Raw genomic sequence first — 12,523 nt, forward strand, 5'->3', positions numbered from 1 at the left:
TTAAAAGAAAAAAATAACAAGTTAAATAAAAGCTTGTAAAAACAAACATTACATTGAGCACTAGACACCAATAACATTATTATCTAAAATGTGTTTTTAACAGACTTCCTTAAAAAGAGATAATTGTCAATTCTCATGTTTGTAACGGGAACTCATGAAAGATCAGAGATTAAAAAACGAGAGCTGGGATAGGTTTCTACCTACATTCAAAAGTAAAAATGTCCCAAGGAAACAACCTAAGAAGAAAGTTGAAAAGAAACCGTACACACCTTTCCCACCTCCACAACCAGAAAGTAAAATTGATCGTGAACTCGCTACTGGTGAATACTTCCTTAAGGATGAACATAAGAGGGCTAAGAGACGTCACGAAAAAGAAGAAAAGCAAGCACAAGTTAAACGTGCCAAACAAGAACAACGGCAGAAAGACTTTATACCACCTGAAGAGAAACAAACTACTAGTGAAAACCAGACAGAAACTGCAGTAGACATAAACCAATTTAAATCAAAGATGAAGAAGCTGTCCAAACAACAAAAAGGTTCTAAACTAAAAAAGGCAGAAATATAATTCTGTGTTAGAGTGCTATTTCTAAGCAATGTTTGACATAAATAAATAAATTTATTAAATGCTATATTATCTTTTTATTTTCATAAGCTTCAGTTCTGGAACTGTGTTGTTTTTAGCAATATATTTTTTGCCATTCATATATGGTTGTAATACTTCAGGTATATAAATTTTTCCTTTTGGATCTTGATGTGTTTCTAATAAAGCTATCAGCATTCTTGGGACTGCACATGCAGTGCCATTCAATGTGTGAACATAGCAGGTTCCATCATTATGAACATATTTGATGTGAAGTCTTCTTGATTGATAATCTGTACAGTTGCTGCAGCTAGATATTTCACCATAATTATTGCGACCAGGCATCCATGCTTCTATATCGTATTTTCTGGAAAATGGAATGAAATCAATGTTATTTATTAAGATCTAGCTATACGGTCTTTAGGATAGACAGACGAGGAATGTCGTGACAGCAATAAACCAGAAGGGTAATGAATAAAGTTGATTTAGAAATGGCTGTCCTCACGCATACCTGTAAGCAGGAGCTCCTAGTTCATGTGGTGGCATGTCAAGAATTCTCATATTAAATCCTAATGGTGAAAATAATTCTTCTTGTTTTGTTCTCAGATATTCAAGCATACTTTCAGATTGATTTGGAGTAGTGACTGCAAACATTTCGACTTTGGTAAATTGGTGTACCCTGGAAATGGATAAAAATGATTAAAAATGAGCCTGAAAGGTACCACAAAACGTGTTCAAGCAATCAAAAAGTATAATTTAAAAAAACATGACTCAATGCACTAGAAAGTAAACAAATGCACCTTCCTGAGATGATAACAAGTTTTACTCAATTTATATCTATAATGAAATATAACAGGGGAATTATGGAGAATATAGCAAATGATAATAAGGTAGGAACAAATACCTATATATTCCTCTCTCTTCAATAAGATTTGAGGTTTCTGCCCTGAAGCATCTACTCACTGCAGCCAGTTTCAAAGGCAAGGCTTCCTCAGTGTGAGTTGTATTCATCAACAGCCCTGCTAGGGACATTTCAGCAGTACCCGACAAGTACAAATCTGGACCATGATGGACTGGGTCCAAAGAATATATCTACAAAAGAAATAAATTTGTACATACTAACTTCATAATCATACATAACAAAATATTCTAATGCTCTATTTATTGGCATGTAAGTCTAAAATTATGCTGCAGTTATTTTTTTGACAAATATCATTAAAAACTATAAGATCTCACTATAGGTGGTATCTCCATATCGCTCACCTAGCAGTATAATGACACATCTACTTTTTTCTTATTTTACAGAAATGAGGGTCAAAGATTTTGCAAACGTTTGAAACAAGGTTATGACTTCATTTTATATTTTATCTTAGATTTTATGGTTTTAACAACTAACGCCGTGCCGTTTTACCACTTTATAAATTATACACTTTTAAACACTTAGGCCGTGAAAACCCAATTTCGCTTTTTTTGTAAATGTGCCATTATACTGCTAGGTGAGCGATATCCGGATGTATGTACTAGTGCAACTTTATGTTCTGGAATTCGATTATGTATCAAATAATGTACAATAAATAATATATTTTTACTTTGGGAACAAAAATGTTGTAGACTAATGTTACCTGAGTGCGATCACTATTAATGGTCATCCCGCAACTCTCCAAAACTTGACTAGGTAAAATATCCGGAACTGACACCAGTTGGAACTTCTCTTGAAGAAGCTTACCAACAGTGTATTTGATTAATGCTTCTTCTAATTCGGCCAGTTCTCCAGGAAGACAACTTAGTTCTTTGTACAGATTCTCTCGCACTATTTGGTAAGAACTATCAGATAAAGGAGTTGCTTTATATTTTTTATACATATTCATTACACGATTTACATCACCCACTCCTTTTCGTAATTTAATATTGTTGTCAATTTCTAAAGAATTTTCAGAATTACAGTAATAGTTCGTATCAATATCCGGCAAAATTACTGTTGAACTTAACCTTAGGAACTTAGATTTAGTTACAATATGATTTCTTAATATTGGGTAAAATATCATTTTGTATTGGAAGAATAATTAATCACTTTGTAATTGATGTTACCCAATTAAGAAATAGCAATGAGCAATTTACAATATTATGAGAAATAATAGTATTTCAGTCAAAATAACAGAATCAGCTGTTGCCTGTTGTTTTTTTTTTATTGCCCATAGTCCATAGGGCAGGGTAGTCTCTCGATACCGCCTTGTCGTCTTTTAGTTTGAAGTTGAATAATGTAACCACAGCGAACTAAAAAAAAATAGCAACTGTCAATGGTGTTCGTTTCGTATGTCATTGTCAAAGTACAAAAACCACAATACTTGGTTTTGGCGCCTTTTTTCTTGCAAGTCTTTCAAAAGTCTTTCTTTTATTCATAATTACCGCACTGATAGTATTTCTTTTTCTTTCACAACCTGTTGATAAGAAACATGAACTTGGTTTAACGTGAACCAGTTGTAAATTCGGTTATAGGGATAAAGTATATCCAAAAATGCCTGTGCAAAGTGGTAGTGTTCTTGTAAATTTACAAAAAAATGCTGAAAAAATTGTTTCACCTGCTGGTAAAACTAAGTCTCCTTCTCAAGTGTAAGTATTTTATTTCTTTATGTAATTTTTCTTCTTCTCATGAGCATATTTCTTGTAAAATACGCAGTCACAAATCTGAATAGAGCTAACCTGCGATCGAACAGTTGCAATAGTAGTAGTGTTGCAGTAGAACTTTCCAAGATCTTCGAAGTATGTTTTAAGCTTCTTGTTTCATAGCATTATTCTACAGGTCCTTAGCTACTGATAGTCCTAGTATACCTACTTTTCTATACAAGGATCAAGTATGCTGTGCAACAGTGTGGCAGTAATGCTTAGATCTTGTAATTTTTTTATATAAGCATCAATAATATAATAGTGGTCTAGCCACATCAAAGTCTGTGTCCCAAGTCTCTGACTGCTCCAATGCTCGTTAACAATGCCTTATTTTTAGCCCTTTTATATGATAGGACGTCCAACAACGAGGTGGACAGACGACCTTATAAAGGTCGCCGGAAGACGCTGGATGCAGGTCGCTTCCAACAGGTATCTGTGGAGATCAAAGGGGGAGGCCTATGTTCAGCAGTGGACGTCCTATGGCTGAGATGATGATGATGATGATGATATGATAGAAATAAACATGACCATTTAAAGGATTTTTATTAGAAGTCCTACCACCCTTTGTTACACTGACTGGATCTTAAAAATACTAGTCTCAGTAATGAAAAAAAATATTTTTTTTGTGAAACAAGTAGGTGTAAGTTCGTCAGCCAATCAACTATTTCTTAATATTAAATTACTTTTTAATAGAAAGTGAATTATAATTTACAATTGTAGTGCTACGAGGAGGTCTCCACGCAATGGCAATCAACAGAAGATCACTACTTTGTTCCCCTCCAAAAGGAATAGGAGCCCTGATGGAAATGAAATTACTCCAGTAAGTAATCTTATTTGGTGCTGATTAATATGTTATCTCTAATGAAGCCTCAAAAGGTACAGAACTCAAAAAAACTTTTTCCATTGGGAAGTTTGCCCAACAGGCAGCTGTGGGAAACAGCAAGTTCACATTAAAATCCATAGGTAAGGTGGCCAACATTGTATTGATTGAATAATTCTCTGTTCCAGAAAAAACTTAAATATGATGGTGACGAATCTAAGGAAAACAGTGTAGATAATATAACTGAAGATAATAAAAACAGCGAAAACTTAAAAGTTGAAGTAGGTAAAAGTTGTGTAGATGCTGCAATAAATGAAGATGATTCTAAAACTTTCAAAAATGATGAAGAAACTAGTTCAAAAACCGAAGTCGATGAAATTTCTGACACACAAGATTCGCCAGACGGTGACAACAAAATGGATGATCAGATGCAAATCCAAAAACAGGATGGTTCCCAGCAAGAACCAATAGAAAATGGCAAATCTGAGAATGAATTGGCTAGTGTGCAAAAATCTCTTCTGGATAATGAAAAATGTAACATCTGCAGTCAATTTTTAAACAATTCTGACCTAATATATTATCAAGGACACCCTCAGGATGCTGTTGAAGAATACATCGCATTGACTAACGAAAAACTTGTCCTAGCATCAGGTTGGTCATAAAATTATTTAGTCCAAAAACTTCATAGTTCCAAAAGTAAAATATTTTTACCACTTTTTTGTTAAGTTGACCTGTGTGTAACTAAGTAAGGAACGTAGAACGAAAAAATTGGCATATAATAATATGGTACTGTCAAACTGATCTGATGATGGAGCCAGGAGAACTGAAACTTCATGATGGAACATTGTATCTTAGCCTAAACAAAACTTGTTATTGTTAGGAGAAGGTTTAATAATGGAGCCGGATTTTTTTGGTTTTTACATACATTTCTAAAAGCGTGTTTATCTAGTGATTATGTACTATTATTTATTATTCCACTTTACTAGTGGGAGATTGCAACTTCTACCTGGCTAGTCAGAATTTATACAACCACAAATTAGCTGATGAGCTAGTGAGATAAAATAATAGTTTTATCACCATACATTTAAAAAGAATGTTTTTATAGATGTCATTTCAAAAAATAATAGTTTAAAAAAACTAAAAAATACGGTTTTTATAGAAAACCGAACTAAAAAATAAAAAATAAATTTTAATGAATTTAAATTAAGGAAATAGTGTTAAAAATTTCAATGAATATAAATTAATAATAGTGTGAATACAAAAAAATATATATAAAAAAAAAGCGTGGGGTGCATGGTGTCAATAGTTATTAATATTTTATTGACAGATATGAGTAGAGTGATTTTCATTTCGATAATACCCATAGATGTAATATAATAAACAAGATTGCGCACGCTCAAAATACATATTTACGAAAATGAACTCTATTCCAACGCAATAAGGTACTAAATTTGTTGCATAATACACAGAGGCAAATCCGAGCCGAGAGGGATAGTTAGAACGGAGGCTGTTTGTCTCTTTCTAACACCTTGTCAGCATAAAAAAATGTTGTGGTCAACAGTTTTGTCTTCCCAAAAAAACAATTGAATCACATATATTTTTATCTTATTTTAACAATTGTAAGTCAACAAATTAATAAAAATCGCATTAATTTATTATACGAATAAATTATTTATATAAATTATTATTCTTAAAACATAAACAACATAATTTTTTTATTTTTTTTCTAGCGGTAACCCTGAACATTCTTGGCGCGTAATCAGCATTTAAAATTTTGTTTATATTTTTTGTATTAAATCAATTTAAACTATTTAAATGGTGAAAAAGTGTTGTGTTTATACTTGTAAAAGTGAATCCTATGGTGGTTGCAATATATCGTTCCACAGGTTAGCTAATAATAACATTTTCGTAAACCAAACAACTAGGGTGCCCATGAATTCTTGTAATGAGTGAACATATGGGTGATGGATTTTAAAACTGTTGTACTATTGTTATAGCTTCCCAAAAAATGAAGAAAGGCGACATAAATGGCTCAGCAGTCTATATATGAAGTAGAAATACAAAAAAAACAGTCTTTACTTCGAATCTTCCTGCTTTTATACTGCTAATTCCCGCTAATTATTAAAAGCCTTTATAAGTATCTTAAGGTCACAAACTGCGTAAGTTAAAACTTCAATACCAATCTGCGTTTAATAATCTTAGCAAAATTCGGATTTGTCTCACATAGCTTAATCTCATAGTCACCCTGTTAGAAAGGGACAGACAGCCTCCGTACTAACTGTTTCACTCGGCTCGTTTTTTGGGTTTATATGCGCAGTCCTGTTTACTAATATTATGTCTATGATAATACCTTAAAAAGCACCCCACGCTTTTTTTTAATATTTTATTTTGTATTCACACTATTATTAATTTATATTCATTGAAATTTTTAACACAATTTTCTTAATTTAAATTCATTAAAATTTATTTTTATTTTCTATAAAAAGCGTATTTTTTAGTTTTTTTAAACTATTATTTATTTTCTACTTTTTAGTTTGTTTTAAAACTATTATTTGTTTTGTAGAATTAAAATTCTCTTTAGTATAAAATTTGTCAATGTTAGAGAAAACGGCTAAAGTAATAAAAATATTATTACGGCTAAAGTAATATAATTATTGGAAATAAAAATTAACATCGAGTCCTGCCTTATCGACTGTAGAGAAAAATTATAGAAAATTTTAATTAATTTTCTTACCTTATCGACTATAGATAAAAATTATATAAATTAACAAAAATCATATTTTGCAAATTGAAAAGCCTAGAAGTCGGTGTCTAATGGATGTTACTAAGTTAATTTTGCCACCGACTTCTAGGCAGATGCACCTAAAATTAATATTTTTTTTGCTTTTTAGTGTTTTGGGAAGTCGGTTTAATTTTTTTGTAAAAAAGTTTTTTTATTAAAGCTTTTCAGTGATACGAATAGTTGTCACTATCCATACAAGTGGGAAGTTCTCATCAATACAAAGAATATAAGTCCAAACGAGGTATTTTACATATTCAGTTGTCGAGTTCCCTCGACTTTCTCTGGTCTCCATCATGAGGTCAGCTCCAAACCTTCACTGTTGCAAAGGTCTTGTCAATACAAACAATTTAAGCCCAAACACGAGGTAGTTTACATATTCAGTTGTCGAGTTCCCTCGACTTTCTCTGGTCTCCATCATCAGGTCAGCTCCAAACCTTCACTGTTGCAAAGGTCTTGTCAATACAAATAATTTAAGCCCAAACACGAGGTAGTTTACATACAGGCCCGCCTCTAGCTGTTTGTTCGCCCGCGTGCAAAAGTGATTATGCCGCCCTTCGACTACATACGTTTTGTCAAAAAATCGGGGGGCGGATCCAGGGGGTCCATTGATATCCATCTTACTTGTCCAACAGAAAAAAATATGTACATGCACCGCTCTGATTGCAGAAAATCCACCTACAAGCAATTGCTTAGGGCATCAATGCAGTGCAATCATTACCCAAGTGGCCCCTATGCATTGAAAGATTGTGATTAACTTAAACTAACGCACTTAAATATATATAACAATGTTTAAAGTCAGTAAAATATGTTATTTGGTGAGTTTCCCGTTGAAAAGTCAACTTATAAGATACAATCCATATGTAAGGAGCGCGAGCGCAGCGAGCGCGAAAATTTTTTAGTCTAAGGACATAAAACAAATAAAAACTACTGTAAATTAACAAAGCAAAGTCAAAAAGTAAGATATGCACAGAAGTGAAGTGCAAAAGCCGCGAGCGAAGCGAGCGCGATTTTTTCCTTAGAGTTTTCATGAAGTAAACATATCATAAAAAGCCATAACGGTAGCGCGAAAAATGTTTTTTCGGAATTGAATTGCCTCAACAATTAAACAAAGATAAAATGCGAGATCTGACATGGAGCCGCGAGCGCAGCGAGCGCGAATTTTTTTGGGGATGCAAAGGGTGAAACAGTCAAAATTAATAAGAGACGACCAAAGCTAGGGCGGCTTTTTCTGAAATTTTATTGGTTTAATTTTGCCGCCCCCTAAATAGCATTTGCTCCACGCTACGCCACTGGTTGATCTTAAATCGTTTTTAAGAATCTATAATTTTGAAAACGTCCTTTCAACAGATGTACTGAAACCGGCAGTGTAAGTAATATTCTTAGCGCTATTGCTGTGTTCGGAATTCACTGTTGCAAAGGTTTTGTCAATACAAATAATTTAAGCCCAAACACGAGGTAGTTTACATATTCAGTTGTCGAGTTCCCTCGACCCTCTCTGGTCTCCATCATCAGGTCAGCTCCAAATCTTCACAGTTGAATAGTGCTTTTAGGCGTACACCTGAGTGTCAAGTTTTTATCATATGTATGCCTACAACTTTCGAAGGTTGCCCTCGATTTCTCAGGGTTTCCATCATCAGATCCTGACCTGATGACTATGGGACCAACTGGCAGCTATTCCGAGTCGAACAAAAAAAGAATCACGTAAATCGGTCTATAAACCTCGGAGTAATCGATGTACATACATAGAAAAAAAACATACCGGCCGAATTGAGAAGCTCCTCCTTTTTGGGAAGTCGGTTAAAAATGGAATAATTTTATCAAATTAGTGTATTGTCATCGGTCCTCAATAAATCTACAAAGTTTGAACGAAATCTGGCCGTTTAAAGTGGGTCAAAATCGCGCCCAAAGAAGTCGGTTACAAACAAACCTACAAACATACAGGTGAAGCTAATAAAAAGCGTGTAAAAATATTTGCGGGCATGTCATCTAATTTGTTTAAATGATAATAAATTATTGTATTTTCAGGTGACGATGGAGATATTATGGAGCGACCACAGACCAATATCACAAGTTTTTCTATATTTGATGAACAGGGTCATCTATGCCCGATAGATGGTGGTCTTGTTGAAAATGACGTGCGAATCTACATGTCTGGGTATTTGAAATCGATATGTTCCGATTCAACTGAAATTGATGAGGAATCAGTTCCTGTCAAAGATGTTGGCCCCATCATTGAATGGTGAGTGACATATTTCCTCTAATTGTTCATAGTAACACAAATACAGAATACATACAGTATATAATATGTTGAGTGTTTTTTTTTTCAGGTTCATACATGGCTTTGATGGCGGTAACAGGAATTGTATCACCTTGTCAACAGAATTTGGAGAATACAATTTGTTAAAGCCAAGTGAACAGTATACACCTCTTATGAATAACCTATATGAGAAGATATGGCTTAGTAAAGTTGTTGTTGAATATTTAGAAGAGTATCATTATCTTCAGCCCTCTTATGAGGAGTTGCTAGAAGTTATAAGAGAGTCGAGTATTCCTGAATTAAATGATATGAAAATGACTGAAGAAATGCTTCACAAGCATGCTCAGTTTGTATGTGATCAAGTACTAAGCCTAGAAGCTGATGAAGATGATGCACCTTTAATTACATTACCATGCATTAGAGAATTAATTAAGCTCATGGGTATAAAATTCGGCAAACGTAAATTCCGCACTAAAATTGATTACAAAAAGGTTGACAAAAAGGCTTGGACTAAAGCTACGACGACCCCCCTTGTTAGGAAAACATTTGAAAGCTTTTTTACAAATCAATTGGATAAAACTAATCATGAGTTGGTTCTAAGAAGAAAACGATGTGGCGTTTGTGAAGCATGTCAACTACCGGATTGTGGTGAATGCAATGCTTGTCGAGCGATGGCTAAGTTTGGCGGTCATGGCCGCACTAAAAAAGCCTGCGTAAGAAGATTTTGCCCTAACATGGCAGTAGAACAGGCAGAAGATTCCGACCCAGATGATGAAGAGGAATATCAACAAATGGCTGAAAAAAAACAACACGACAAGATAGAGGATACAGTTCCTGTCAAGTTAACTGGGTCAAATAATAGGAAAATTAATTGGGTGGGCGAGCCTACTAAATCTGATGCCACTAAGGTGTATTATGAAAAAGTCGAGATTGATGGAGCAGAGCTGTGTAATGGCGACTTTGTAATGGTCGAAACTTCTCAACCCAATATTCCTGCTTTGGTTGCCAGGGTTGTTTACATGTGGAGAGAAACGATTAATTCTAAATCAGGGTATTTCCATGCAGAAGTTTTTATAAGAGCTTCAGATACCGTTCTAGGTGAGGTTAGTGACCCCAGGGAAGTGTTTTTAGCAGACAGATGCTGTCATGGTGCTCCACTTTCATCAATATTAAGGAAAGCCTGCGTTGAAAAAGGAGAGATTCCTGATGATTGGTTCAAATTAGGTGGTAAGGAAGTAGATGACAAACACTTTGATGATGATGGTAAAACATATTTTTACAATAAATATTACGAAAGGTTTACAGCACGATTCGAAGATTTACCTAAAGACCCTATTTGTCCTAATCCGCTAAGACAACACCGCTTTTGTCCATCCTGTGAGAGAAAAACTAGAAGGGATGCTAAGAACATACCTAAAGTATTTGGAAAACTGTTAGAAAAATCCAGTTTGGTGCCTGAAAACAGAACAGAGTGGACATTAGTAAGGTGGCAAGATCACGATTACAAGAAAGGTTGTGGCGTGTTCCTCAAGCCAGGAACATTCAAGTTGAAAAACACACTCACTAATGCTAGCAGCAATGTTAAACCAAAGTTAGAGAAAGTCGATGAGGATGTTTACCCTGAATATTACAGGAAGAGTGACAATAACTTGCGCGGGTCGAACATAGACACTGGAGAGCCATTCTGTGTTGGCTACGTAGCAGCCGTCACTGCTGTAGGAGAGGGACCTTTAATAGTTCCACAAGATATCTATTTAAAAGTTAATGTACTTTATAGACCTGAAAACACGACTAGCAGATTTCCTCAACACGAAGACGTTAATGTGGTCTATTGGAGTGAAGAAATTCGTGACGTGCCTTTCTCTGCAGTTGTAGGACCATGTCATCTAATTTATGAACAAAATGTTCCACCACAATATACCTTGGCCGAATGGCTAGAGAGAGACCCAAGTCGGTTTTACTTTAGAATGGCTTTTGATAAATCCAAAGGTCAGTTTGTAGATGTGCCACATCACGCTGTAAGTGTTGGACGCACTGAACGCGGCAAAGACAAAGGAAAGGGTAAAGGAAAGTCTAGTAAGCCTGTAGAAGCAACTGAAAACAAATTGGAACAAATTTCGGTACGACCACTTAGAACTCTCGATGTGTTTGCTGGCTGCGGTGGATTATCAGAAGGCTTGCACCGGGCCGGTGTCGCCGAATGCAGGTGGGCTATCGAGAATGTCGAGGCTGCTGCACACGCTTATGCATTGAACAATAAGAACTGCATCGTTTTTAATGAAGATTGTAATGCGCTCCTGAGGGAAGTAATGTCTGGCGCCACGCACAGCACGGGCGGACATCGCCTCCCCCAGCAGGGTGAAGTGGAACTGCTGTGCGGCGGGCCCCCGTGAAGAGTGGCAGCCCCGGAAAAGTGACTAGCTTCTGCCCGCGACTTCGTACGCGGATCCTGTCCCTTATGCCAGCGACTACGGGGTCAGCAAAATCAAAGATCTGAATCGTCTGATATTGAATTTTAAGGGCCCGTTGACTTGAAAACAACGGAATACGCATAGCCATTAGAAACGTTCCATATATTTAATTTTTGTACTTCAACGGCAAAAGCACAGCAGACTAAACAAAACGCTGAGAACTGAACCGCAATAGACGCAACCATAGGAATAAAAGTAGTGATTCTAATTAATTAGTCCGCATTTAAGTTGTGTGTGGCAAAAATATTTCACGTATTCGTACGTTAAAAAACATTAAATGTTACTGAGATGACAAAGTCGTGATGACTTAGTGGAAGTCGTGGTGGTTTAGTCGGTAGAGAACCAATCTCTCAAGTATGAGCGTACGTCTTTGATTCCAGGTCTGGCAAGTACCTGCCAATGCAACTTTTCTAAATTCGTATGTACTTTCTACGTATATTTTGGATACCAATGACCGTTATTTGGAGGGCATGTTAAACTGTAGGTTCCGGCTGTCATTGAACATTCTTGGCAGTCGTTATGGGTAGTCAGAAGCCAGTAAGTCTGACCAGTTTTACCAAGGGGTGTTGGGTTGAGCGGGTAACCGGGTTGTGGAGGTCAGATAGGCAGTCGCTCCTTAGGAAAACACTGGTACTCAGTTGCATCGTGACTGGAAGTCGACTCTAACATAATTGGGACAAAGGCTCTTGAGATAATAACGACAATAATAATGAGATATAAGCACCGCAGGACATCTGAGGCTGATGACGGGGAGTAGCTACCCCGCGGGGCTATATATACTGAGTTCTCCAGGGAGAGTATACTTTCCCCCCATCTCCGGCCGGTCGCAGTGAACCATGACGGGGGTAGGTCTCACGTCTCTGGCTTGGCTTGGCCGTCCAGAGTGGAGTCGCTAGAGCAGGGTTAGTAGCCCTGCTCGGAGGATAGGTGCCTCGTGGTAAGTGACCCA

General features: G+C 36.1%; 3 protein-coding genes across 4 annotated transcripts; 2 read left to right on the forward strand and 1 right to left on the reverse strand.

The window, feature by feature from the left end:
- Positions 1–154: 154 nt before the first annotated feature.
- On the forward strand, positions 155–565 carry LOC124637502 (KRR1 small subunit processome component homolog). The gene has a single exon (XM_047174013.1). It carries the CDS (start codon positions 155–157, stop codon positions 563–565), a length of 411 nt encoding a protein of 136 aa, XP_047029969.1.
- A 54-nt stretch (positions 566–619) lies between these two features.
- LOC124637342 (serine--tRNA ligase, mitochondrial-like) lies at positions 620–2,789 on the reverse strand. Its single transcript, XM_047173710.1, has 4 exons — positions 2,203–2,789; positions 1,485–1,672; positions 1,092–1,259; positions 620–947 (listed from the first exon to the last, which is right to left on the reverse strand). Exons 1-4 carry the CDS (start codon positions 2,623–2,625, stop codon positions 632–634), a joined length of 1,095 nt encoding a protein of 364 aa, XP_047029666.1. The 5' UTR covers positions 2,626–2,789; the 3' UTR covers positions 620–631.
- LOC124637340 (DNA (cytosine-5)-methyltransferase 1-like) lies at positions 1,255–11,621 on the forward strand. 2 transcript variants are annotated; one of them, XM_047173707.1, is made up of 5 exons: positions 1,255–1,470; positions 3,965–4,064; positions 4,253–4,715; positions 8,872–9,085; positions 9,174–11,621. In XM_047173707.1, the coding sequence occupies exons 1-5, from the start codon at positions 1,460–1,462 to the stop codon at positions 11,494–11,496; spliced, it is 3,111 nt and encodes a 1,036-aa protein (XP_047029663.1). In that variant the 5' UTR covers positions 1,255–1,459; the 3' UTR covers positions 11,497–11,621. The 2 variants fall into 2 exon arrangements, with proteins under 2 accessions (XP_047029663.1, XP_047029662.1); XM_047173706.1 differs by lacking the exon at positions 1,255–1,470 and adding an exon at positions 2,887–3,190.
- Positions 11,622–12,523: the final 902 nt, after the last annotated feature.

This window comes from Helicoverpa zea, chromosome 16 (assembly GCF_022581195.2).
Source record: "Helicoverpa zea isolate HzStark_Cry1AcR chromosome 16, ilHelZeax1.1, whole genome shotgun sequence".
Taxonomy (NCBI): Eukaryota; Metazoa; Arthropoda; class Insecta; order Lepidoptera; family Noctuidae; genus Helicoverpa; species Helicoverpa zea.

What these genes read in the sequence shown, in the direction of transcription:
- LOC124637502 (XM_047174013.1), top strand. Translation starts at nt 155, where the DNA reads ATGAAAGATCAGAGATTAAAAAACGAGAGCTGGGATAGGTTTCTACCT.
- LOC124637342 (XM_047173710.1), bottom strand. Translation starts at nt 2,625, where the DNA reads ATGATATTTTACCCAATATTAAGAAATCATATTGTAACTAAATCTAAG. An exon ending in TTAATAGTGATCGCACTCAG is followed by an intron (nt 1,673 to 2,202) that starts GTAACATTAGTC and finishes TTTCTTTTGTAG; the next exon opens with ATATATTCTTTGGACCCAGT. An exon ending in CTAGGAGCTCCTGCTTACAG is followed by an intron (nt 948 to 1,091) that starts GTATGCGTGAGG and finishes TCCATTTTCCAG; the next exon opens with AAAATACGATATAGAAGCAT.
- LOC124637340 (XM_047173706.1), top strand. Translation starts at nt 3,096, where the DNA reads ATGCCTGTGCAAAGTGGTAGTGTTCTTGTAAATTTACAAAAAAATGCT. An exon ending in ACTAAGTCTCCTTCTCAAGT is followed by an intron (nt 3,191 to 3,964) that starts GTAAGTATTTTA and finishes TTACAATTGTAG; the next exon opens with TGCTACGAGGAGGTCTCCAC. An exon ending in AAAACTTGTCCTAGCATCAG is followed by an intron (nt 4,716 to 8,871) that starts GTTGGTCATAAA and finishes TTGTATTTTCAG; the next exon opens with GTGACGATGGAGATATTATG.